The 24,739-nt window shown below is 39.6% G+C and overlaps 2 protein-coding genes across 3 annotated transcripts in view; one reads left to right on the top strand and one right to left on the bottom strand.

The window, feature by feature from the left end:
- The window catches only part of SPP1 (secreted phosphoprotein 1), an 899,378-nt gene that overhangs the window by 413,970 nt on the left and 460,669 nt on the right, over positions 1-24,739 (top strand). The window lies entirely within an intron of this gene.
- SPARCL1 (SPARC like 1) overlaps positions 3,693-24,739 on the bottom strand; it is a 57,518-nt gene continuing 36,471 nt past the window's right edge. The window contains exons 4-11 of the mRNA XM_050790455.1: positions 23,648-24,655; positions 21,699-21,771; positions 20,837-20,955; positions 20,364-20,484; positions 12,506-12,642; positions 10,329-10,477; positions 9,387-9,535; positions 3,693-4,121 (exon numbers count right to left, since the gene is read on the bottom strand). Of these exons, the coding sequence (XP_050646412.1) occupies positions 4,093-4,121; positions 9,387-9,535; positions 10,329-10,477; positions 12,506-12,642; positions 20,364-20,484; positions 20,837-20,955; positions 21,699-21,771; positions 23,648-24,655 (1,785 nt within the window). The 3' untranslated portion in view covers positions 3,693-4,092. The remainder of the gene's footprint in view (positions 4,122-9,386; positions 9,536-10,328; positions 10,478-12,505; positions 12,643-20,363; positions 20,485-20,836; positions 20,956-21,698; positions 21,772-23,647; positions 24,656-24,739) is intronic.

Raw genomic sequence — 24,739 nt, 5'->3', positions numbered from 1 at the left:
TGAAGGGGCAGAAGATCATTTTGAGTTTTTTTCTATTTAAGTCCTATTCCTATTGTAAATAGGTAGATTAGTTAGAGGTGTTGAAATAGTGGCCAAGATAAATCCTGCCTCCAAACATCGGTTTTGTAAACCTACAAGAGTGTTTTTCAAAGTTTTGAATTCCTTAGACAAGACATGCACTGTTTAGCTCCCAAAATAGCTCATTACGTTCTACTTTCTTATAAAGTTACAGTTCAGCCTATACACTGTACATGTTTGGTCCCTGAAGTTGAGTTTGTGGTCTTTACACACAAATCTTTCTTTTTTTTTTTTTTTTTTTGAGACAGGGTCTTGCTCTGTCACCCATGCTGGAGTGCAGTGGCACAATCATAGCCTCCTGTACCCTCGAACTGCTGGGCTCAAGTGATCCTTCTGCCTCAGTCTCCCAAGGAGCTAGGACTACAGGTGTGTGCCACCACACCTGGCTAGTTTTTAAAAAATTTCCTTAGAGATGGAGTCTTGCTATGTTGCCACCCTGTTGCAAGGCTGGTCTTGAACTTCTGGCCTCAAGCAACCTTCCCACCACAGCCTTCCAAAGTGCTGGGATTACAGGTATGAGCCACTGTGCTCAGTTCTACTCACAAATCTTTAAACACCAGTGTTGCATCATGCTTATTATTAGGAATTGATCACTACTGGCTAAAATGAGAGGAAAGTTTTCATGTAATACACAAATAAATCCACCTGAAGCTTGTACCTCTGTGAGACTTACCAGGCCTTCATATAGTCTGGTTGCTGTTATTGCCAGTTATAGTTCTCGGGAAGGAAATTGTATGGGAAAAATTTTGTAAGATGTAATGGGTTGGTAGAAAATCAGCACAATATGAGTAAATGCAGATTCAATAAAGCAAATCAACTGACCTTTTATTGGTCCATTGGTTCTGAAAGGAGGCATTTTTATGTTTTAAAAATCGCGTTTAATTCAAATTAACTTACCTTGTGAGTTTCAAACCAAATCACTACTCTGGAACTGGATTTTGAAAGACAAACAACTTCATCATATTCTTACTAAGACTTATCTCCAGCATTGAGGCAAGTTATATCTATATCTGCATCTATAAATCACACTTCAGCTGTTACACAGATTTAAAACTCAACTCTGATTTATCTTAGTGCTACTTTGCCTGAATTCAGGCAACTTATTTCCCTTCTTTTCCTTTTTCATGTTTTTTCTTTGTATTTTTATTCATTCTGGATTCAGACGCTTTAATTTCTTTCTTCTTTTTAGAAGTGGACCTATTAGAAATCGTTAAATTATCCAATACAAGAATATGACATTCTTTTATCTAGTGCAATAGAATCAGTCCAAAGTATACTATATATCTCTTCAATTACCTTTGCTTCAGTGGCTCTTGGAGCAGCAAATTCAAGGAGCAGTGTGATCATCTAGAATCTCTATGCCCATCTAGTATTTAAGCCATGTTACTAATGCCTTTATGGTTACGGGCAATATGAGTCACAAAATTCAAAGCTAAACTGAATAATTGTGTTCACACCAGGAGCTCCAACTTCCAAAATATCTCAATTACACAGAGGTAGACTTACAGACTGATTACTGAGAAAATAACTTCATCTCCTAGGTTAGGATTAGAGTATGTCTTTATCACAGACAACCCACAATTAAAAATTGTGACCACCAAGAATATTAATGTGCCTCTATAATAAATGAGCTAGCTGTACATGTGAGAGCCTTAAATGATACAGAAATTTAAGGTTTGAAAATTTCTAGTATTCAATATTTTTCATTTCAAAATGAATATTATTTTCAAATAAATATTTTTAGTAGATATTGAGGTGGTGTCCTTACCGTGGTGTTAAAGTCGCTTTTCACTATTCTAAAATATTTTTGAAAGTTGTCTGAGGGTAAAAGATAATTTAGGCCTAATTAATACCTCTGAATACAACTTCACTGTTCCCAACAACCTAGTTTGTAACTAGCTAAGACCTTTTTAGCTTCATATAAAAACGTTCTGAAATTTGGAATAGTTTCTAAAATTATTTCTGTAGTTGGAAAAAATTACAAATAATAATTAGATTTTGATTAATCAAATTGAACTTAATTATTTAGAAAGGACATAGTATGATATAGTTCTAGTTAAGAATAAGGTAATTGGCCAGGTGCGGTGGCTCACGCCTGTAATCCCAGCACTTTGTGAGGCTGAGGTGGGTGGATCACGAGGTCAGGAGTTTGAGACCAGCCTGACCAACATGGTGAAAACCCGTCTCTACTAAAAATACAAAAATAAGCCAGGTGTGGTGGCACGCGCCTGTAATACCAGCTACTCAGGAGGTTGAGGCAGGAGAATTGCTTGAACCTGGGAGGCGGAGGTTGCAGTGAGCTGAGATTGTACCACTGCACTCCAGCCTTGGGTGACAGAGCAAGACTCTGTCTCACAAAAGAATAAGTAATTTATTGAGCTATGAAAAGAGATAATGAATAAAATTTTGAAATACTCAAAGAAGATTATTCTGACAAAAAATAAACTATTCTGTAAGTATCTTTCAGATAAAATTCCTAGGGGCATGTTCTCTCCGTGACTATCACAGATAAGGTTTGTAATAACAACAACTTTTTAATTATTTGAAAAAATACTAAAAGATAATTGTATTGATATCTTTCATTTCAGCTAGAAAAATATGTGAAAAACCATTTTCTTTCAAATAGTCAAATAAAGTGGGTGACATGTTCTTTTATTGCCTTACTTCAGAAGTTGGAAAACTATATTATGATGTCATATTTTTGTGATCTAGCTTTTACTGTAATAGCTACCAAAGAAGAGCTCAAATAAAAACACAAATTTTTGCTTATAACAGGTTTTTTTGCTATCAGTTTACATTAATAATATTTAATCTCTCTCTCCATTGGACATCAAGACGCTTTATGGCCCTCTTCCTGTTTTACCCTTACATTTTCTTTATTTTGAGACAATGAATATGTAGAAATTTTTGCAGGGCTGCCGTCTTCCCCAGCACACATGCTCAACTGCACAAAAAGTTAGAATTAGTTGGATCAAGCAGTGCATAATCTTCACATTTTATTTTCATTTATTTATTTTTTGAGACAGGGCCTTGTCCTGTCACCAAGGCTGGAGAGCAGTGGCACAATATCAGCTCACTGCAGCCTTGACCTACTGGTCTCAAGCAATTCTCCTACCTCAGTCCGCCAAGTAGCTGGGACAACAGGTGCATGCCACCACGCCTGGCTATTTTTTTAAGTTTTCATAGAGACAGGGTCTCTCCATGTTGCCTAGGCTGGTCTTGAACTCCTGAGCTCAAGGAATCCACCCACCTTGGCCTCCCAAAGTGTTGAGATTACAGTTGTGAGCCTCTGCACCCAGCTTGTTCTACATTTTAAATCAAATTTGGTAAAAAAGCACTTGAATTTATTTTTATTCTGTTTAAACTTATATAATGATGAAGGACATTAATGAGCAGCTTTTACCACTGAGTATTTGTTTCCTGTAAGAGGTGTCTCACACTTTTTCCTCAACCACACACACACGCACACACATGCACGCACACACACGCACACACACACTTAAAGTAGTAGGGTTTAGGAAGCACAATTATAATTTGACATGAAGTGTGAGTCTTGGGTTGATCTTTCACATTTGATTGTCTAAATTATAACTGGAAATACACTTGACTAAGCATTTGGATTTTTATGGACTGTTTATTAGGGTATTAAGATATTGAAAATAATACACGTAAACCACAAAAGAGTAGCATTCCATTTTCTTGAAGTGCATATGATATTATGAACAATACAAATGCATTATTTTTATCGTTAATAGTTTTATCATTAATTATCTCATAAGTCGATGCAGAGAGTGAAATTACTATGAATTAAACTTCTGTTCACAATGTACAGTATTTTGCATATGTTGACTTTACCTGGCGCATAGGTTGTTATCAAGCAATTACTCTCATTGTCTTGTCACACATGCAAACATTTTGCTAAATATAAATCTACAAGTATTACAGCTGCATATATTTCTGAAGTGGTTAGAACAGAGGAGGATGCTGGAAAGTTGAGTTCTTTAAAATCTTCATTCAAAACAAGAGATTTTCATCTATGTCTTCTGTAAAAAACAAGAAGCAAAACAACACTTTTAGAAAGTAGCCAGATTAGTAGCACAAACAATATTAGAGTTGGGGGATTAGAGAAACCATCTAATAAGACAGTATAATGGTGATCCTCAACTCTGGTAGGGCATCAACATCACTCATGAACTTTTAAAAATGTATTTTTAGGCCTCACCTCTGGACTCTAGAATCTGAATCCCTAGGGGTGGACTAATGGCATGTAGACATTTAGAAAACTGCAGGTAATTTGGCTGCAGGGTTGAGAACCACTGATAGGGGAAGAGCAGGTTAAGGGGAGGTCCAGCCAAGAAGTGCCAAGTATACTAATCTAGAAGGTGAGCTGAAATATAATGGAAATAAATAGAAGTGTAGTGCTAGGTAAATCCAGCTTTTAATTGAGTAGCTTGTCAAAGAAATTGTTGCCATACATGTGGAAGAAGACAGCATCCTCTAGGAGATGTAAGATCACTCCTTACCAACATGGGCCACCCTAACAAACTATTATACTACTCTGTGTGGGCACTAGGTAATTTTCCTGCTAATAATATTTATCTAGCCCAGAGAATGGGAAAGATTATGGACTTCGATATTTTTTTTTTTTTGAGTACTGGCTTCATATGTAAAATGGAGATAATAGCTTCATTACTTACACATTTACTTATGTTTGCACCCATAGCTTTTGTCTTCTTTCTGTTGCTCAGATAAGAGATTGTCCTTTTTCTTGATGTTAAGGCTAATTCCTCTTCCTATGCTCAAGATCTCTTCTGACCTTCACAAGATTCTCCTTTTACTTTCCTCTTTGTTTTCTTACATCCTTCTTCCACCTTTCCTTTTTTTTACTAGACCCTTCCATTAGCATTTAAATATGTTTTATATTTAGCCTCTAGAACAGTGCCTGCATTTATGTAGACCATCTGTAAAGGTTTCTTGAGCAAATAAATGAATAAATGAAAGGAGTGCTCAAATCTCTTTCATTCTTAAAAATGCTCCCCTTACTCTGTATCTTTTCTAGGTCTTTGCTGCACTCAAACATTCACTCCTTACCCTTTCTCATTTCCCTTTTCTTCTGAATCTATAGAATGTGACTTCCATCTCTACCGTTCCACCAAAACTACTATAACCAAGGCCACCCAGGATATCTTTATTTCTTTCATCTTCTTTGACATCTCAGTCGCATTTGGCACTGCCAATCTCTTCCTCCTCTTTGAAACACCTCCTTTGCATGGCACTATCCTGGTTTTCTTCCTTCATTTCAGGAGAAACTTCAATGTCCTTACTGAATTCTTTCTTCCTCCCCATCCATCATCTAGATGTTTTTCTCAGCATGGTGTTCAATCCTAGACCCCTTTTCACGTAAGTCAATGCGTTTTCCTTGGGAGAATTAATTCCCTTCCCCGGTGTCAATTATTCTCTGTATGCTTATAATCCTCAAATATGCATTTCAGTTCCAAAACCCTGTCTTGATGTATAAGCAGCCAACAAATATATATAAAGTTCCACGTTACTAATAATCAGGAAAATTTTAATCAAAACCATCTCACAAGGAGATACCAGTTCACAGCAGTCAGAATGGCTATAATTTAAAAGTCTAAAAACAACATGCTGCTGAAGCTGCAGAGAAAAAGGAATGCTTAGACACTGGTAATGTAAATTAGTTGAGCCACTGTGGAAAGCCGTTTGGAGATTTCTCAAAGAACTTAAAACAGAACTGCTATTCAACCCAGCAATCCAATTACTGGGTATATTTATTAAAAAATCATTTTACCAAAAAGACACATGAACTCACATGCTCATTGCAGCACTATTCACAATAGCAAAGACAAAATCAATGTAGGTGCCCATCAGTGTTGGGCATGGTAGGGATAATGGTAGTTTTGATGGAGTGGTAGAGATAATGGCCAAACTATAATTACTTTTGCATGAAACTAACACTTAGGAGACAACCTAATACTTTAGGATTCAAAGTATCTAAAATGGAATTTGTCATTTACTCCAAATCCACTTCTGTTCTTGTGTTTTCTCAGTAGAAGGTGCCTCTATTTACCTCTATTTACCCTGCCTGCTCTAAGCCAGGGACCTAGGCATTATACTTTTCAGTCTCTCACCTCTCTGCTCTCTGCTACCACATATTTCCTATCAAATATTGTCTTATTTCCACATGATAGACATTTCAGTATGCTTACATTTTAAAATATATCTTGAATATGTTCACTTCTCTTTCTCCTCCTCCCCACCCCCCGCTTTTGATCACTCCTCTACTTCAAGTTCTCATCAGCTCTTGCCTGGGTTTACCACAATATTCTCTCAACAGTTCTTTGGCTCTGCCACAATGTAACCAGGGGAATCCGTCTTAAATACAAACCCAGGGAAATCACTGACTTGTTGGAAACACTTTGGTGATCCCCCAGTACTCTTAGGATAATGTCTTTAAATGGCTTTGGGGAACTTGCATTCATCTGAGTTGTTTACCCTGTTAGTCTCACTTGGAAGGTTTTCTGACGATTAGCATGGATATGTGTCAATGCATGGTATGCATGGGCGCAAAATAAATGAGGACTCCTGCACCTGTTATTTGAACCCCATTTTTACAGATAAGGAAAATGAGACTCACTGAGGATAAGCGACACGCCCTAATTCACATAGCTAGTTGAATAACAGCTATGTGAGGAATATATGGGTACATCTATCACAGGCAGTTAAAATTCAGGAAAACATTGGCTAAACTCTATCTTCTCCTTCTGTGGATTTCTCAGCCTTGAAGGAAAGAAGGGTATACTTACAAATAAATTTTTTTTTTCTTTAGCTACATTCCAAAGCAATAACTTGTTTACGTGTTCTGACTGAATATTTAATATCTGCTTTATTGGTTTATTATGTGATAATTTTTTCCTTTCTTCAAAATAAGGCAATGATAGCCAAACCACAGTGCACAAACAAGATCATTAACAGCTTTGTAAACGACTGGACTTTAAGTCCTTCCTGCTCCTCCCAGACAACCGCCCAGCGGAGCCTGGGTGAGCTTACACACTGAAGAGCTGCCAGAAGCTTTGCAAAAGGAAGAATGAGATGCAACTGGTTTTCTTAAGTTAAATGGCCTGTTTAAATTTGCCTTTTTATCAGTCGTTTAAAATCACATGTCATATAAACAGGCATCCATAAATACATCCTATTCCAGCCGAGTTTTCCCCTCTAGATAATGGTGGGGCAGGGCAGGGCAGGACAGAGGGATATATTTGAATTTTTATAAGTACTCTGCGTGTATCATAGATGTTAGAAAGACAATTGACACCCAACCCCGTGTGGTCTCCTTCTCCTCCTCCTGCTGTAACAGGATTGGTCAGTGTGACCAATAAAATGAGGCAGAAGTCATGATATATAACTTCTGAGATTAGGTTACAAAAGACTTTGGGGCCTCAGTCTTGGCTTTCTCTTTCTGCCTGGTCACTCACTCTGGAGGAAACCAGACACCATGCTGTGGGCAGCCCTGTGGACGAGAGGCCTACATGATGGGATACTGAAGGCTCCTGCAAAGAGCCATGGGAGTGAGCTTAGAAGTAGACCCTTAGCCACAGTCAAGCCATCAGATAACTGTCACACTGCATGACCCCTTGACCACAACCTAATGAGAGATCCTAATCCAGAGCCATCCAGGTTGGTTACTGTGAGATTCCTGACCCTTGGAAACCGTGAGAAAGAATTTAACCTGTTAAGTTGTGGGGTGATTCACTATGCAGCATAGACAACTAATACACAGAACTAGGTACTTACAAAAATATACATCCTTTCACAGAATGTTTATTTCACAGAATGATATTGCAAGGAGAAGGACTGACCCTCTCTGCTTACCTATAAATCTTCATACTTTCACCTCTTCCTCTCTAAAGGCATTCTACATATATATGGGGAATATTTTAAAAATGAAGTTTGCACAAGTTATTTCTTTTTGGGAACTTCCAACGTTTGATGAACTTACTTTCTTTATCGGCCTAGCTGCATGTTTATCCCGATGGTATATTGTAAACATGAATGAAATCTCTGTTTCAGAGATTTGATGTTCACTGTTAATTTATGTTCTGTGAATGGTATTTTTCTTATTTATTTATTTTAACTGACAAATAAACACGGTATGTATTTATCATGTAAAACATGACCTTTTAAAATATATATACATTGTGGAATGGCTAAATTGATCTGATTAACGAATGCATTACCTCACATACTATCGTTTTTGTGTGTGTGTGGTGAGAATTGCAAGTAGATTTGAATGCTCATTGTTTGAATATCTTTCTTTTTTTTTTGAGACCGAGTCTCACTCTGTCTGTCGCCCAGGCTGGAGTGCAGTGGTGCGATCTTGGCTCACTGCAACCTCTGCCTCCCGGGTTCAAGCAATTCTCCTGCCTCAGCCTCCCGAGTAGCTGGGATTACAGGCGCGTGCCACCAAGCCCACCTACTTTTTGTATTTTTGGTAGAAGCAGAGTTTCACCATGTTGGCCATGCTAGTCTCTAACTCCTGACCTCAGGTGATCCACCCACCTCGGCCTCCTAAAGTGCTGGGATTACAGGCATGAGCCACCGTGCCCAGCCTTTCATATCTTAATTATTGAAAACATACCTGCTCATAAAAGTCAAGTCTAACTTAAGGAAAGAAAAGGAAACATATTAAGACATAACCCAGCAAAGTAAGTGTCTAAATTTAATTTCCTCCACTGCAGGAGTAAAGAAAGAATGCTCAGTTCCCATTCATTGAGGATGAAGCCATGGGTGAGTTTTGGGTTAAAGGATTATCCTGGCACTACTTGTGATGTAAAATCCAGTCTTCAGTGTGTCGGTAATGGATTCTGAGATGTTCTGACATCTCCCATTGTCAGCAATGGGCTTGCTTATTTATTCTTTACATGTAATTTTGAAAAGTTGGGCCCAAGGCCCAGGTTAAGGTAGGATATTAAATAAGGAAGGACACAAAGCCTGCTGAGATTTGACCCAACTCTGGATTCACATGTCTTTTTAGGCTTAGCTGACTGTTGAGACCTCAATGCATGTTCACCCTTGCTACCCTTTGAAAACAGTGCTATAAAGGTAGTAAGAAGTGACTTTGTAATGACAGCATGTGCACCAAGGAAGTCCTATCTGGGAAACTGCTACCTTTTTGTTTCTAGCTTCCAATTTGAACATGTGGCAGGACCTCTCTATGAAGCATGCGGGGGCTTAGGGCTTGTCTGGGGAAGAAGACATCCCTCTTCTTTGGCTGGTGATGAATTTACCTTCTTTAATTCCAAAGCAGTGGCCCCACTCCTTCAGGGTGATATGTTTATCCTTGTTGGGGTCACACTCCTCAAAGAAACGGGTTATGCAGTGTTCCATGGGCACCAGAGATGCTCGCAGAGGAGCAAGTTCGGAATGTGTCAGGACTCTGCAATGAAATACATGGCATCCTATTAACTGAGTAGCTTGTGCATGAAGATTTAACTCTCAGGCTCACCAAGGACATTCTTCTCCCATAAGGTTGCTGTATATGTGAAATAAATAGAATACCGATAAAAACTGCCAATGAAATAAACGATTTGTGGGTAAGGTTGACAGCTTTTGGGATGTCGATTCACGAGGTTTCTGTCTTCACAGCAACTGTCCTTTTCCTACCCTAAATCTATAGGGGTGTACCCAGCAATCATATTGGTACAACCTGGTTCTCATCCACTGACCGTACCTGATTGTTTTAGATGTAGTCACTTGACCCACATTGGGCCAGTCTTGGGAATTTAGGATCAAGAATGAGAAAGTCGGAGGAGTCTCTGTGGGAAGCTGGACCTTAACATGTAAACTTAGGAGCTATGGTGTAGCCATATTCTGCTATCTTCGCGGCAGCTTTTTTTTTTTTTTTTTTAATGAATATTACATAGCTTTGATAATTGTGATAAGGGGACTTCAAAAATTTCACTGACAAATGGAATTAAAAGATAAAATTATAAAACATAAACTTTATCAACATAAGCTCTATCAAGTTCCAGACTTTTTTTTTATGATTATACTTTAAGTTCTAGGGTACATCACACACAGCAGCTTTGTGTTTAGACTCCTAACCAGGCATTTCAGTATTCTAAAATGGAACTGGGAAATGTCCTAAATCTAGATTTTCCTTCTGCATAGGTATGTAGATATTTCATCAGAGAGATACATCTAGAAATGGAAAGGTAAAGAGTTCTTACCTATCCATAGGGTGTTGATCAAGTTCACTAAACTGCCAGTGCACAGGATACACATACATGTGGTAGTTTTTCTTAAAGTCCCTTAAGAGAAGGTCAATGGGATGGTCCCCAGCCAAGAGCCTCTTTTCATCCAGGTAAATTTTCTTGACCTGGGGTTAAGAAGGCAGAAGACTGTCAGAGAATCAGACAAATGTAATGGACTCGTCACTTGCTAAACTTTACTTGAAGAGTGACAGTAACACGATAGAGAAAAACAAGCTCAGGACATCATGTGCAACCAAATGAAATTCCTTCCAATCAATACTATAATAGGCCTTTCTTATGCCTACACAGAATAGCACCTGATGGAAGAAACCTCTGGTTTTTAGAAGAAATTTAAATCTTTTTTAAACTTTTAAATATTTTAAGTATATTTTGCCTCTTTCTTTTAACAAGTAATTAATGTTCACTATTTTTTTTTTTTTTAAACTATGAGGTTTTAATGAAAAGGGCTGAATTGACTGAGGGAAAATTTTTGATTAGTTAATGAAAAGTGCTGCTCCTTCTCCTGATGGCAGAGTCCATTCTTAGTCTTCTAGGTCATCCATCCAGTGCCCACTCAGTCTCGCTTTCGGCCTGGTGTGCTACTGCTTGGCCAGCCCCATTGAAATTTCCCTGTTTCATAGCTAATATCCTCAAGGCTCTCTGTGACAATGTATTCAAGACGGAGGCTAGAAATTATTCTTGAGCAGCGCACGTGAAACTCTCAGCTTCTGATGTTGCCTCTTATTTCACTGAGTAATTGGAAGCAAACAGAACCTCCACCTGCTCCCAGAACCACAGCTTTCCTACCTGTGACCTTCCTGTGCTCCTAATCTAAGTCCAGCCCCTCTCATCTGGCTGGGACACGTATTGAAGAATGCCCCCTGGCAGTTGTGTGCATTCTCTGCTCCCCACTAATATTTCCTTCTTGACTGGGTTATTTCCAGAAGCATACAAACATCCTCTACCATCTCCCACTGCTAGGCGGGACTCTTGAACTCACTTCCCCCTCCAGCTGCCACCCCATTTCTCTTTATCTCTTTATAGCAAAACTCCTTGAAAGGATTGTCTATACTTGCTGCATCCACATCCTTCCTCCTAGTCTCTGTTGAACTCTCTCCACTGGAGCTTCCTTCCTGAAACATGCTCCCACCCCAGGAACAGCTCCTATCAAGGTCAACTATGACCTTGACATGCTAAATCTCTGGCCAATTCTCAGTCCTCAACTCACAACCTATAAACAGCATCTGACACAGTTAATGCACACCCTCCTTCCTGTTTTATTTATTTTTGCACCATGTTTAATCCCAACTGACATACTTATACATATATTTGCTGATTTGGTTACATTTGCATAAATGCTCATTTTACTACATACAATTGCATATATGTGCATATGTATATATACACATATATGCATATACACACATATAAGCATATATACATGTATACGCATATACGCATATATACACATATGCGTATATGCGTATACATGTATATATACAAATTATACATATATAAATATATGCATATACATACATTACATACATACACACACACACACACACACACACACATATTTATTTAGAATCTGTCTCTTCACCCAGAATGTAAACTCATGAAGGCAGAGATTTTCTTTTCATTGCTGTATCTCCAGTGTTTAGGTTAATTTCTGGCACCCAGGATGCACTCGGTAACTATCTCGTGAATGAATTTTCTCTGGAAGCTTCTGGAATCAATGCTTTTCAATCTTAATATATTACTGATATTTTGAGTAATGGATTACTTTATATCATACATCTATGCTGGCCTATGAGAGCAAAACAAATGCTTAGATTTAAATAAGATGTTTCACTGACTATATCAATGCTAAATTTATCTTAACTGTGCTCAACCAGAGCTTGCTCTAGGTATGAATTGAAGAGCCCTAATTCAGGCCACTGACCATGGGGAAGAATGGGGCGGTTTGGTGGTGTCCGAAACCTTGCGGCATGAATGGTGACATCTATTATTCTGTTAAGCCACATGGGCTAACCAGGCATGGAAAAGCATAGTGGGCTTTTGCCAGTATGCAGAGGTAGGTAGCCCCCCACCATGTCTTTCTTCCTCATGCCCTGTAGACAGACATTGAAGAAGCTAATCTGTGGATAACTTACTTTATTTCTCTGCTTCTCGTTTAGATAGCCAGCGTGTTCAGAGTTGGCTTCATAAAGCTGCATGAGGATATTCTTGAGCCAGTCTCTCATCCGTAGAGGAAACTGAGTCACTTCAAAGTCCGTACAAGTAGGAATAGCTGTTACAAGCAGAAAATGTACTGTAATCTTTGGGCTTATTCGTGTACTATGGCAAATCCTCATAATAGGAAGCTTAACTTCTGGCAACTGACAGAGCTTTCTCAGGGCCCCATTATTATGACAGTGGTCCTTAGCCCTGGCAGCAGCACAACAGAATTGCCTGGGGTTTTATAAAACATACCAAATGCCAGCTTCCAATCAAGTAAATTCTGATGTGACTGGTCTGGTGTGAAGTTTGGGCATCAGGATGTTTTTAAAACTCCAAAATCTATTTGGATGTGCAGCTAGGCCCCAGAACCACTGCTGTAGAATCAGAGTTGAAATTTGTAGGTGGAGGGCACAAGTGCTATTGAATAGAGGAAAAGGTAGATATTAGCTGATACTATGGTAAGAAATAATGCTAAATCTCAGTGACTTAAAGAAACAAAAGTCAATTTTGCAATACTGCTACAAGTCCAATACAAGTTGGCAGGAGGGCTCTCTGCTCATTGCAGTCTCCCCAGAGCTCAGGATGACTGCCATTTTTTTTTTTTAAATTATACTTTAAGTTATGAGATACATGTGCAGAATGTGCAGGTTTGTTACATAAGTATACACGTGCCATGGTGGTTTGCTGTACCTGTCAACCCATCATCTACATTAGGTATTTCTCCTAATGCTATCCCTCCCCTAGTCCCCCAGCCCCTCCCCTGACAGGCCCTGGTGTATGATGTTCCCCTCCCTGTGTCCTTGTGTTCTCATGGTTCAGCTCCTACTTATAAGTGAGAACATGTGGTGTTTGGTTTTCTGTTCCTGTGCTAGTTTGCTGAGAATGATGGTTTCCAGCTTCATGCATGTCCCTGCAAAGGACATGAACTCATCCTTTTTTATGCCTGCATAGTATTCCATGGTGTATATGTGTCACATTTTCTTTATCCAGTCTATCATTGATGGGCATTTGGGTTGCTTTCAAGTCTTTGCTATTGTGAACAGTGCTGTAATAAACATATGTGTGAATGCGTCTTTATAGTAGAATGATTTATAATCCTTTGGGTATATACCCAGTAATGGGATTGCTGTATCAAATGGTATTTCTAGTTCTAGATCCTTGAGGAATTGCCACACTGTCTTCCACAATGGTTGAACTAATTTACTCCCACCAACAGTATAAAAGTGTTCCTATTTCTCCACATCCTCTCCAGTATCTGTTGTTTCCTGACTTTTTAATGGTTGCCATTCTAACTGGCGTGAGATGGTATCTCATTGTGGTTTTGATTTGCATTTCTCTAATGACCACTGATGATGAACTTTTTTTCATATGTTTGTTGGCCACATAAATGTCTTCTTTTGAGAAGTGTCTGTTCATATCCTTCACCCACTTTTTGATGTGGTTGTTTTTTTCTTGTAAATTTATATTAGTTCCTTGTAGATTCTGGATATAAGCCCTTAGTTAGATGGAAGATTGCAAAAATTTTCTCCCATTCTGTAGGTTGCCTGTTTACTCTGATGATAGTTTCTTTTGCTGTGCAGAAGCTCTTTAGTTTAGTTAGATCCCATTAGTCAATTTTGGCTTTTGTTGTCATTGCTTTTGGTATTTTAGTCATGAAGTCTTTGCCCACGCCTATGTCCTGAATGGTATTGCCTAAGTTTTATTCTAGGGTTTTTATGGTTTTGGGTCTTATGTTTAAGTCTTTAATCCATCTTGAGTTAATTTTTGTATGAAGTGTATGGAAGGGGCCCAGTTTCAGTTTTCCGCATATGGCTAGCCAGTTTTCCCAACACCATTTATTAAATAGGGAATCCTTTCCCCATTGCTTGTTTTTGTCAGGTTTGTCAAATATCAGATGTTTGTAGATGTGTGGCATTATTTCTGCGGCCTCCGTTCTGTTCCATTGGTCTATATATCTGTTTTGATACCATTACCATGCTGTTTTGGTTACTGTAGCCTTGTAGTATAGTTTTAAGTTAGGTAGTGTGATGCCTCCAGCTTTGTTCTTTTTGCTTAGGATTGTCTTGGATATATGGGCTCTTTTTTGGTTCCATATGAACTTTAAAGTAGTTTTTTCTAATTCTGTGAAGAAAGTCAGTGATAGCTTGATGGGGATAGGATTGAATCTATAAATTACTTTGGTCAGTAGAACCATTTTCATGATATTGATTCTTCCTATCCATGCTCATGGATATTTTTCCATTTGTTTGTGTCCTCTCTTATTTCCTTCAGCAGTGCTTTGTAGTTCTCCTTGAAGAGGTCCTTCACATCCATTGTAAGTTGTATTCCTAGGTATTTTATTCTCTTTGTAGCAATTGTGAATGGGCGTTCACTTATGACTTGGCTCTCTGCTTGTCTATTACTGGTATATAGGAATGCTTGTGATTTTTGCACATTGATTTTGTATCCTGAGACTTTGCTGAAGTTGCTTATCAGCTTGAGGAGATTTTGGCCTGAGATGATGGGGTTTTCTAAATATACAATTATGTCATCTGCAAACAGAGATAATTCAACTTCCTCTCTTCCTATTTGAATACCCTTGATTTCTTTCTCTTGCCTCACTGCCCTGGCCAAAACTTCCAATACTATGTTGAATAGGAGTGGTGAGAGAGGGCATCCTTCTCTTGTGCTGGTTTTTAAAGGGAATGCTTCCAGCTTCTGCCCATTCAGTATGATATTGGCTATGGGTTTGTCATAAATAGCTGTTATTATTTTGAGATATGTTCCATCAATACCTAGTTTATTGAGAGTTTTTAGCATGAAGGGGTGTTGAATGTTGTTGAAGACCTTTTCTGCATCTATTGAGATAATTGTGTGGTTTTTGTCATTAGTTCTGTTTATGTGATGCGTTACATTTATTGATTTGCATATGTTGAACCATCCTTGCATCCCAGGGATGAAGGTGACTTGATTGTGGTAGATAAGCTTTTTTATGTGCTCCTGGATTTGGTTTATCAATATTTTATTGAGGATTTTCGCATCGATGTTCATCAGGGATATTGGCCTGAAATTTTCTTTTTTCATTGTGTCACTGTCAGGTTTTGGTATCAGGATGATGCTGGCCTCATAAAATGAAATAGGGAGGATTCCCTGTTTTTCTATTGTTTGGAATAGTTTCAGAAGGAACGGTACCAGCTCCTCTTTGTACCTCTGGTAGAATTCAGCTGTGAATCTTTCTGACCCTTGGCTTTTTTTGATTGGTAGACTATTAATTACTGCCTCAATTTCAGAACTTGTCATTGGTCTATTCAGGGATTCAACTTCTTCCTGGTTTAGTCTTGGGAGGGTATATGTGTCCAGTAATTTATCTATTTCTTCTAGATTTTCTAGTTTATTTGTGTGGAGGTGTTTATAGTATTTTCTGATGGTAGTTTGTATTTCTGTGGGATCAGTGGTGATATCCCCTTTATCATTTTTTATTGTATCTATTTGATTCTTCTCTCTTTTCTTCTGTATTAGTCTGGCTAGCAGTCTATCCATTTTGTTAATCTTTTCAAAAAACCAGCTCCTAGATTCATTGATTTTTTGAAGGGTTTTTCGTGTCTCTATCTCCTTCAGTTATGCTCTGATCATTGTTATTTCTTGTCTTCTGCTAGCTTTTGAATTTGTTTGCTCTTGCTTCTCTAGTTGTTTTAATTGTGATGCTAGGGTGTCAATTTTAGATCTTTCCTGCTTTCTCCTATGGGCATTTAGTGGTATAAATTTCCCTCTAAACGCTGCTTTAGCTGTGTCCCAGAGATTCTGGCACATTGTGTCTTCATTCTCATTGGTTTCAAGGAACTTCCTTATTTCTGCCTTAATTTGGTTATTTACCCAGTAGTCATTCAGGAGCAGGTTGTTCAGTTAACATGTAGTTGTGCGGTTTTGAGTGAGTTTCTTAATCCTGAGTTCTAATTTGATTGCAGTGTGGTCTGAGAGACTGTTATGATTTCTACTCTTTTGCATTTGCTGAGGAGTTTTTACTTTCAATTATTTGGTTAATTTTAGAATAAGTACAATGTGGTGCTGAGAAGAATGTATATTCTGTTGATTTGGGGTGGAGAGTTCTGTAGATGTGTATTAGGTCCGCTTAGTCCAGAGCTAAGTTCAAGTCCTGAATATACTTGTTAATTTCTGTCTTGTTGATCTGTCTAATATTTTACAGTGGAGTATTAAAGTCTCCCACTATTATTGTGTGGGAGTCTAAGGTCTCTAAGAACTTGCTTTGTGTATCTGGGTGCTCCTATATTGGGTGCATATATATTTAGGATAGTTAGCTCTTCTTGTTGCATTGATCCCTTTACCATTATATAATGCCCTTCTTTGTCTTTTTTGGTCTTTGTTAGTTTAAAGCCTGTTCTATCAGAAGCTAGGATTACAACTCCTGCTTTTTTTTTTTTTTTTTTTTTTTTTTTTTTGCTTTCCAATTCTTGGTAAATAGTCCTCCATCCTTTTACTTTGAGCCAATGTGTGTCTTTGCACATGAGCTGGGTCTCCTTAATACAGCACTTTTGACTCTTTATCCAATTTGCCAGTCTGTGTCTTTTAATTGGGGCATTTAGCCTGTTTACATTTAAAATTAATATTGTTATGTGTGAATTTGATCCTGTCATTATGATGCTAGCTGGTTATTTTGCCGGTTAGTTGATGCAATTTCTTCATAGTGTCAATGGTCTTTACAATTTGGTATGTTTTTGCAGTGGCTGGTACTGGTTTTCCCTCTTCATATTCAGTGGTTCCTTCAGGAGCTGTTGTAAAGCAGGCCTGGTGGTGAAAAAATCTCTCAGCATTTGCTTATCTGTAAAGGATTTTATTTCTCCTTCACTTATGAAGCTTAGTTTGACTGGTTATGAAATTCTAGGTTTAAAATTCTTTAAGCATGTTGAATATTGGCCCCCACTCTCTTCTTGCTTGTAGGGTTTCTGCAGAGAGTTCCACTGTTAGTCTGATGGGCTTCCCTTTGTGGGTATTCTGACCTTTCTGTCTAGCTGCCCTTAACATTTTTTCCTTCACTTCAACCTTGGTGAATCTGACGATTATGTGTCTTGGAGTTGCTCTTCTTGAGGATTATCTTTGTGGTGTTCTCTGTATTTCCTGAATTTCAATGTTGGTCTGTCTTGCTAGGTTGGGGAAGTTCTCCTGGATAATATCCTGAAGAGTGTTTTCCAACTTGGTTCCATTCTTCTCGTTACTTTCAGGTACACCAATCAAATGTAGGTTTGGTCTTTTCCCATAGTCCCATATTTCTTGGAGGCTTTGTTCATTCCTTTTCATTCTTTTTTCTCTAATCTTGTCTTCATGCTTTATTTCATTAAGTTGATCTTCAATTTCTGATATCCTTTCTTCTGCTTAATTGATTTGGCTATTGATACTTGTGTATGCTTCACAAAGTTCTCGTGCTGTATTTTCCAGCTCCATCAGGTCATTTATGTTATTCTCTAAATTAGTTATTCTAGTTAGCAATTCCTCTAAACTTTTTTCAAGGTTCTTAGCTTCCTTGCATTGGGTTATAACATGCTCCTTTAGCTCAGAAGAGTTTGTTATTACCCACGTTCTGAAGTCTACTTCTGTCAATTCCTCAAACTAATTCTCCATCCAGTTTTGTTCCCATGCTGGCAAGGAGTTGTGATCCTTTGGAGGAGAAGAGGCATTCCCATTTTTGGAATTTGCAGGGTTTTTGTGCTGGTTTTTCCTCATCTTCGTGGATTTTCTGCCTTTGGTCTTTGATGTTAGTGACTTTCAGATGGGGTATTTGTGTAGACATCTTTTTTGTTGAGGTTGATGCTATTCTTTTCTGTTCATTAGTTTTCCTTCTAACAGGCCCCTCTGCTGCAGGTCTACTGGAGTTCACTCAAGGTCCATTCTAGACCTTGTTTGCCTGGATATCACCAGCAGAGGCTGCAGAACAGCAAACATTGCTGCCTGTTCCTTCCTCTGGAAGTTTCGTCCCAGAGGGGTACCTGCCAGATGCCAGCTGGAGTGCTCCTGTATGAGATGTCTGTTGACCCCTGCTTGGAGGTTTCTCCCAGTCAGGAGGCACGGTGGTCAGGGACCCACCTGAGGAGGCAGTCTGTCCCTTAGCAAAGCTCAAGTGCTGTGCTGGGAGATCTGCTGCTCTCTTCAGAGTGGGCAAGCAGGAATGTTTAAGTGTGCTGAAGCTGCGCCCACAGCCACCCCTTTCCCCAGGCGCTCTGTCCCAAGGAGATGGGAACTTTATCCATAAGCCCCTGACTGGAGCTGCTGCCTTACTTTCAGAGATGCCCTTCCCAGACAGGAAGAATCTAGAGAGGCGGTCTAGCTACAGTGGCTTTACGGTGCTGCGGTGGGCTCCACCCAGTTCGAACTTCCTAGTGGCTTTGTTTACACTGTGAGGGGAAAACCGCCAACTCAAGCCTCAGTAATGGCAGATGCCCCTCCCTCAACCAAACTCAAGCATCCCAGGTCTATTTCAGAATGCTGTGCTAGGAGCGAGAATTTCAAGCCAGTGAATCTTAGCTTGCTGGGCTCCATGGGGGTAGGATCCACTGAGCTAGACCATTTGGCGCCCTGGCTTCAGTCACATTTCCAGGGAAGTGAACAGTTCTGTCTTGCTGGCATTCCAGGTGCCACTGGGGTATGCAAAAAAAAAAAAAAAAAAAAACTCCTGCAGCTAGCTCGGTGTCTGCCCAAACGGTGGCCCAGTGTTGTGTTTGAAACCCAGCGTCCTGGTGGTGTTGGCACCCTAGGGAATCTCCTGGTCTGTGGATTGTGAAGACTGTGGGAAAAGCGTAGTATCTCGGCCGGAATGCACCGTCCTTCACAGCACAGTCCCTCACATCTTCCCTTGGCTAGGGGAGGGAGTTCCCCAACCCCTTGCACTTCCTGGGTGAGGCAACACCCCACCCTGCTTTGGCTCCTCCTCCGTGAGCTGCACCCACTGTCTAACCAGTCCCAATGAGCCGGGTACCTCAGTTGGAAATGCAGAAATTGCCCTCCTGTGTTGATCTCACTGGAAGCTGCAGACCAGAGCAGTCCCTATTTGGCCATCTTGCCAGCCACCAATGACGTTGCCATTTTTTGAGGCCACTATCTCAAAGAGAGTTTGTGGTGGCAAAGGAGCAGAGGATGGAGAGCCATACCCCAGCTCGTCAATGCTTCTGCCCAGAACTCACACAGATGATTTTTTTTTCACATTTCATTGGACAAAGCAAGATATGTGGTCATACCTAACGTCCAGGAGGCTGACATATTTCATCCTCTCCTGTGTCTGGAAGGGGAGGAGACCCAGAAATATTAGTGAGCATTGCTAATGTGGAGAATCACTTAGTGGTAAGGGGAGCCAAACACAATTGAGAGCATCCTGGGGAAGGAAGACAGCCTTAAAAAACTTTTGGAAGAATGTGTTGTCGGAAAACTTCTTGGCAAAGGCTTAACTTAAATTGGGAAGAGGGCAAATAATGTAGCAAAATTCCAGTGATTCAACTCTATGATTAAGCGGATAACATTATCATAGTGGTTCTGAGCCCTGGCTGCACATTAGAATTGTCTAGGTTACTTTAAAAACAAATAATAATGATAAAAAAAAATGTCAGGGTTCCAACCTAGTTCAGTTAAATCAGAATCTCCTATGGTTAAGGCCAGAGAGTTCTTATTTTTTAAGTTTCCCCAGTTGATGATTTTTGTGTTCAGAACTACATTAGCTTTTCCCTGTTTGCATATAGATAATTCAGGCATGTCCAGATTCACCCCAAACCCTCTCAGAGATTGTGGTTGACAGGAGGGTCATAATCTTACATTTGCAGGCTCCAAAATAATCCAGCTGGAGTTGATGCCCCTTTTTGGTCCCCTCCAGTCTGCATTTAGTAGCGAATAGATGACAGGAACTGGCATAGGTCTGATTGTCAGTGCCACAAACCTATGGAAGATAAGCAGGAGTAAAAGCTGATAGAGCCAAATGCTCACTGGGAGACACTCTGCTCCTTAAAGCTCATATGCTGTTAACAGTGCTGTGTCAAAGATGTGGTCAGGTAGGTGAGACTATTAAAATCGTAATTGTTCCATTTGGCATCAAAAAAATCAACTAAACTGTACCAACGGTGATGACAATTTAGCTCTAGGTAAGCTCAGTAGAATGAAAACTGCAGATGTTCCAAATATTAGATGATAACCTATGTACCTTTTTTAAGCAAATATTTCAATTGCAAATATTTTTATTTCAGTCACTAACCTCTTGGAGCCACTTAAAGACTATTTTGCAGAATACTTACTTGGTCAAGGAGTTTTGTTGGAGGACAAGTCACTGGATCCTGGCAGACACAGTGAGGTTTTCCCTGTTGGTCTACCTTACAGATGTGGCCTCTTTTGCACTGGAAGCTCATGCAAGAATCTAATAGAAAAGATTAGACAGGAAACATGGACAAAGTTAAATTGGGTATGTAAATACAAATTTACTCAACTGGTTTCATTTTCACTAACGAGGGGGAAATTTTGAAGTCCTTGAAATTTGCAAATTTGGAAGTGAGAAGACATTGGAATCCTCTTTAATTGATGTGTTAATTTCCAGATGGAACCTTCTATTTTACATGATAATTTTACAGACTACTTTACATAATAATCTAGATTTCCTTTTGCAGCAGTTTGGATTGGAGATGTGCAAAGAACAGACAGCTCTTCTATGCCCGAGATGGTCATAGTCTGAAGTTCTTAGTGCAATGTTGTGCAAACTGGTCAGAAGTGAAATAAGGCTGAAATTCAAAATGTTTGTGATAGGGGGAGGAATTAGGTCCTTTATCATGTATGGGATATAAATTCACAAGCAAGTGACAGATTTGAGAATAAATAAGGTAGAATTAATTCTTTTTAGAAGCAAAAGGATTTAAGGAAGAAGAACTCTAGCCTTTTCACTAATATCTAAACAGGGCTTCCAGTTTGTAAACACATTTACCCATAGTTGTATATGAAGTATGTACAAGAAAATGTCAACAATTTATGGGAGCATTTCCTTGGGGAGGGTTGGGGAGAGAAAAAATTCTGTGCAGTAGTCACAAAGGATGGAGGGACAAGCCCAAAGTGGCAGATTCCATTTCTTCCTTGATATAGTCACAAACAGCTTGCTTGGTGCATACTCACCCACACCATGCACCCTCATGTTGCCTTCACTTGACGTTTCCTCATCATTTGATGAGTTCTCTGCTTTCTTGGCCTTTAGAATAACAAGAGCAAAAGTTAAAATCTACTAAGAGGACAGCCATTACTTAATTTATATTCCCACTGTGCATACTTTCACAGAGTATTTTTCATGCTCAAATCATTTCAAATCTCAGAAAGGGAAACCAGGCTGGGTGCGGTGACTCATGTGTGTAATCCGCACTTTGGGAGGCCAGAGTGGAAGGATCACTTCAAGCCCAGGAGTTTAAGACCAGCCTAGCAACATAGGGAAACTCCATCTCTACCAAAAAAAAAAAAAAAAAAAAAAAAAAAACTAGCAGGGCGTGATGGTGCGTGCCTGTGGTCCCAGTTATTCAGGAGGCTAAGGTGGGAGGACTACTAGAGCCCAGGAGATTGAGGCTGCAGGAAGCTGTGATTGCACCACTGCACTCCAGCCTAGGAGACAGAGCAAGACTTCGTCTCTAAAAACAAAACAAAACAGAAAAAAAGGAAAGAAATGGAGCCTATAATCCCAGCACTTTGGGAAGCTGAGGTGGGTGGATCACCTGAGGTCAGGAGTTTGTGACTAGCCTGACCAACAAGGTGAAACTCCATCTCTACTAAAAATACAAAAATTAGCTGGGCATGGTGGCAGGCGCCTATAGTTCCACCTACTTGGGTGGCTGAGACAGGATAATTGCTTGAACCTGGGAAGCAGAAGTTGCAGTGAGCCGAGATTGCACCACTGCACTCCCGCCTGGGTGAAGGAGTGAGACTCCGTCTCAAAAAAAATAAAATAAAAATGAAAAAAGAAAGGAAATCAGTCACAACTGTAGAGGTAGACAGGAACCCTTGGAGAACAGGACCCATTTCTATCTTTATCAGCAAGACGTAGTGCGGTATCTCTGGGGATTACTCAATAAGACTTGGAGTCTCCTCTTTGGATTTGAGAAAACACTAGAAGTATAGTATTATCTTGTGATTTTTTAGTTAAGCCAGAGTTACATTGGAAATCTCTCTGAATTTGTTGGTAAAGCTTTCTTACCAGGCTTTTAAGGTGTAAGAAAACTCCTACGTTAGAGTGGCAGCAGAGTTCTCAGTAATTGAGGTTACCATTGACTTTGTGCACCAAAATCTGTGCCAAGTCCTGCTGGTGGGTGGCTGCCAGGATTTTGAACGAAAGCTCCAAATATGCTTCCTCTCTGCCCCGATCCTGCTAGTTTCCAGATTATCATTTTGGTATGTGTTTGCTTAATAAAGTAGGGCCTTAATCTTTATAACTAATTCAACAAATATTGTTGGCTCTTTTGTTATGTCAGAGGCATTTTGTTGGACACTGGTGATTCAACTTGAAAACAATATGGCATCTGCTTTCAAGGCATTAGAGCAGCAGCTCTCAGTGTCTCCCATCCTTCAGATCTGTCATAATTTATCATTTCAGCTAGTTCCAGGGACTTTCAATGGCCAATATCTGCATTTCTGTGCCTGAAAAATCATGGAAATTGACCTGACTCACTCAAGGGACAGACTGGACATACTGGGAAATTAATACGCCCCTAGCAATCCTCAGCCACAAGAAGTGCCCTAGCTCCTTCAGTCACCAAATGGAATAATTCTGAGAAAGTGTCTTTACATGGCTTGAATGATGTTCCTTTTATCAGCTTACTTTCCTTCTTGTGTTACTCTATCTTTGTTCCCTGTGCTTCTTAAATAAACAACACTCGAATCCAAGATCTGCTTCTATGGGAACCCAAATACAGGCATTCTCAGCCTAATGATAGAAATGGACCTAAAAAGAAAGAATTGTAATATATTTTAGTAATGTACTAGTAGACGTCCATATAGGACACTGTGAGAGCACAGAGAAAGGTCATGACTGTTTATTGATAATGCTGGCTTTATTGAACAAGGACCATTTAAAATAATCTTACCTCTTGGTGCTCTCCAGGCTCACTGGTATCTATATTTTCATTTTCATGTGCTTTTTCCCTTTGCTCCTCAATTTTGAGGTGATAGGCAATGGATTGAGCTCTCTCGGCCTCCAGAAAGGCCTGGCTTGGGATGAAGTAGTCATCACCTGCACTGTGTCTGGGGCCATCATCGCCATCATCACCGCCATCATCATCAGCTCCATGATTTCTGGGCATAGTGGTACCATCGTCAGTAGGTTCCATGAGCAAAGCCTCAGAAACAGTCTTTTCATCTATCTCTTTGTGGTTGCTGATAGCTTCCAGGCCAGTTTTACCCTCTTGACTCGGCCATTCAGTTTCTTGAATGTGCTTATTGATGTTTGATGCATTTTCCTCTTCTGTTTCTGCATTGGAGTTATCATCTTCTTGTTCTTGGTTATCCTGCTCAAATTCATCCTCCTGCATCTTGCTTACTTGAGTTGGTTGATCAGACTCTTCCAAAATGTCATCAGATTGGGTATTGTCTTCCTCCCGCTTGCTGTTAGCATCCTCCCTGGGCAATTCTGTCTTTCCTTCTTGGTTATCATTGTGGGTACCAACTTCACCTGGCTCTTTCTCTTCTTCCTCTTCTCCATTGGAAATATTTGGATCCTGCTCTTGGTTTCCTTGATCCCTTAGGTCTTGGCTATGTTTACTGCTCTTGTTCAACTGATGATGTGAATAATTTCTAGGTTGTTCTTGGTTTTCCTCTCTCTTTGTGATACTTTCTTGTTGGTTAGAATCTATGAAGGAACTAACACCAGGAGCCAAAAAGTCAGTGTTCTCTGAGGGTTTTTTCTCCTGAGGCTCACTCATATCTTCTTTTATGTCCAATATACCTTCAGTTGGTGCATACTCCAAATTCACACTGAAGTCACCATCTCTGTCCTCTTGGTCCTTCAGTCCCAGCTCTTGGCTAGAACTCTTGACCTGTTCTGCTGACTGTTCATGGCTTTCCTCTTTTGACTTTAGTACTGATGATTTTTCAGCCTTAAAAGAAAAAAAAGTTCATTCTTCAAACAAATGATAATATAACCATATTTATGCCTAAGGTAGTGTTTAATATTCATTATT

The sequence above is a fragment of the Macaca thibetana genome, chromosome 5, assembly GCF_024542745.1.
Source record: "Macaca thibetana thibetana isolate TM-01 chromosome 5, ASM2454274v1, whole genome shotgun sequence".
NCBI lineage: Eukaryota > Metazoa > Chordata > Mammalia > Primates > Cercopithecidae > Macaca > Macaca thibetana.
The sequence above is the reverse complement of the archived record's forward strand: the minus strand, read 5'-3'. Positions and strand labels throughout refer to the sequence as shown.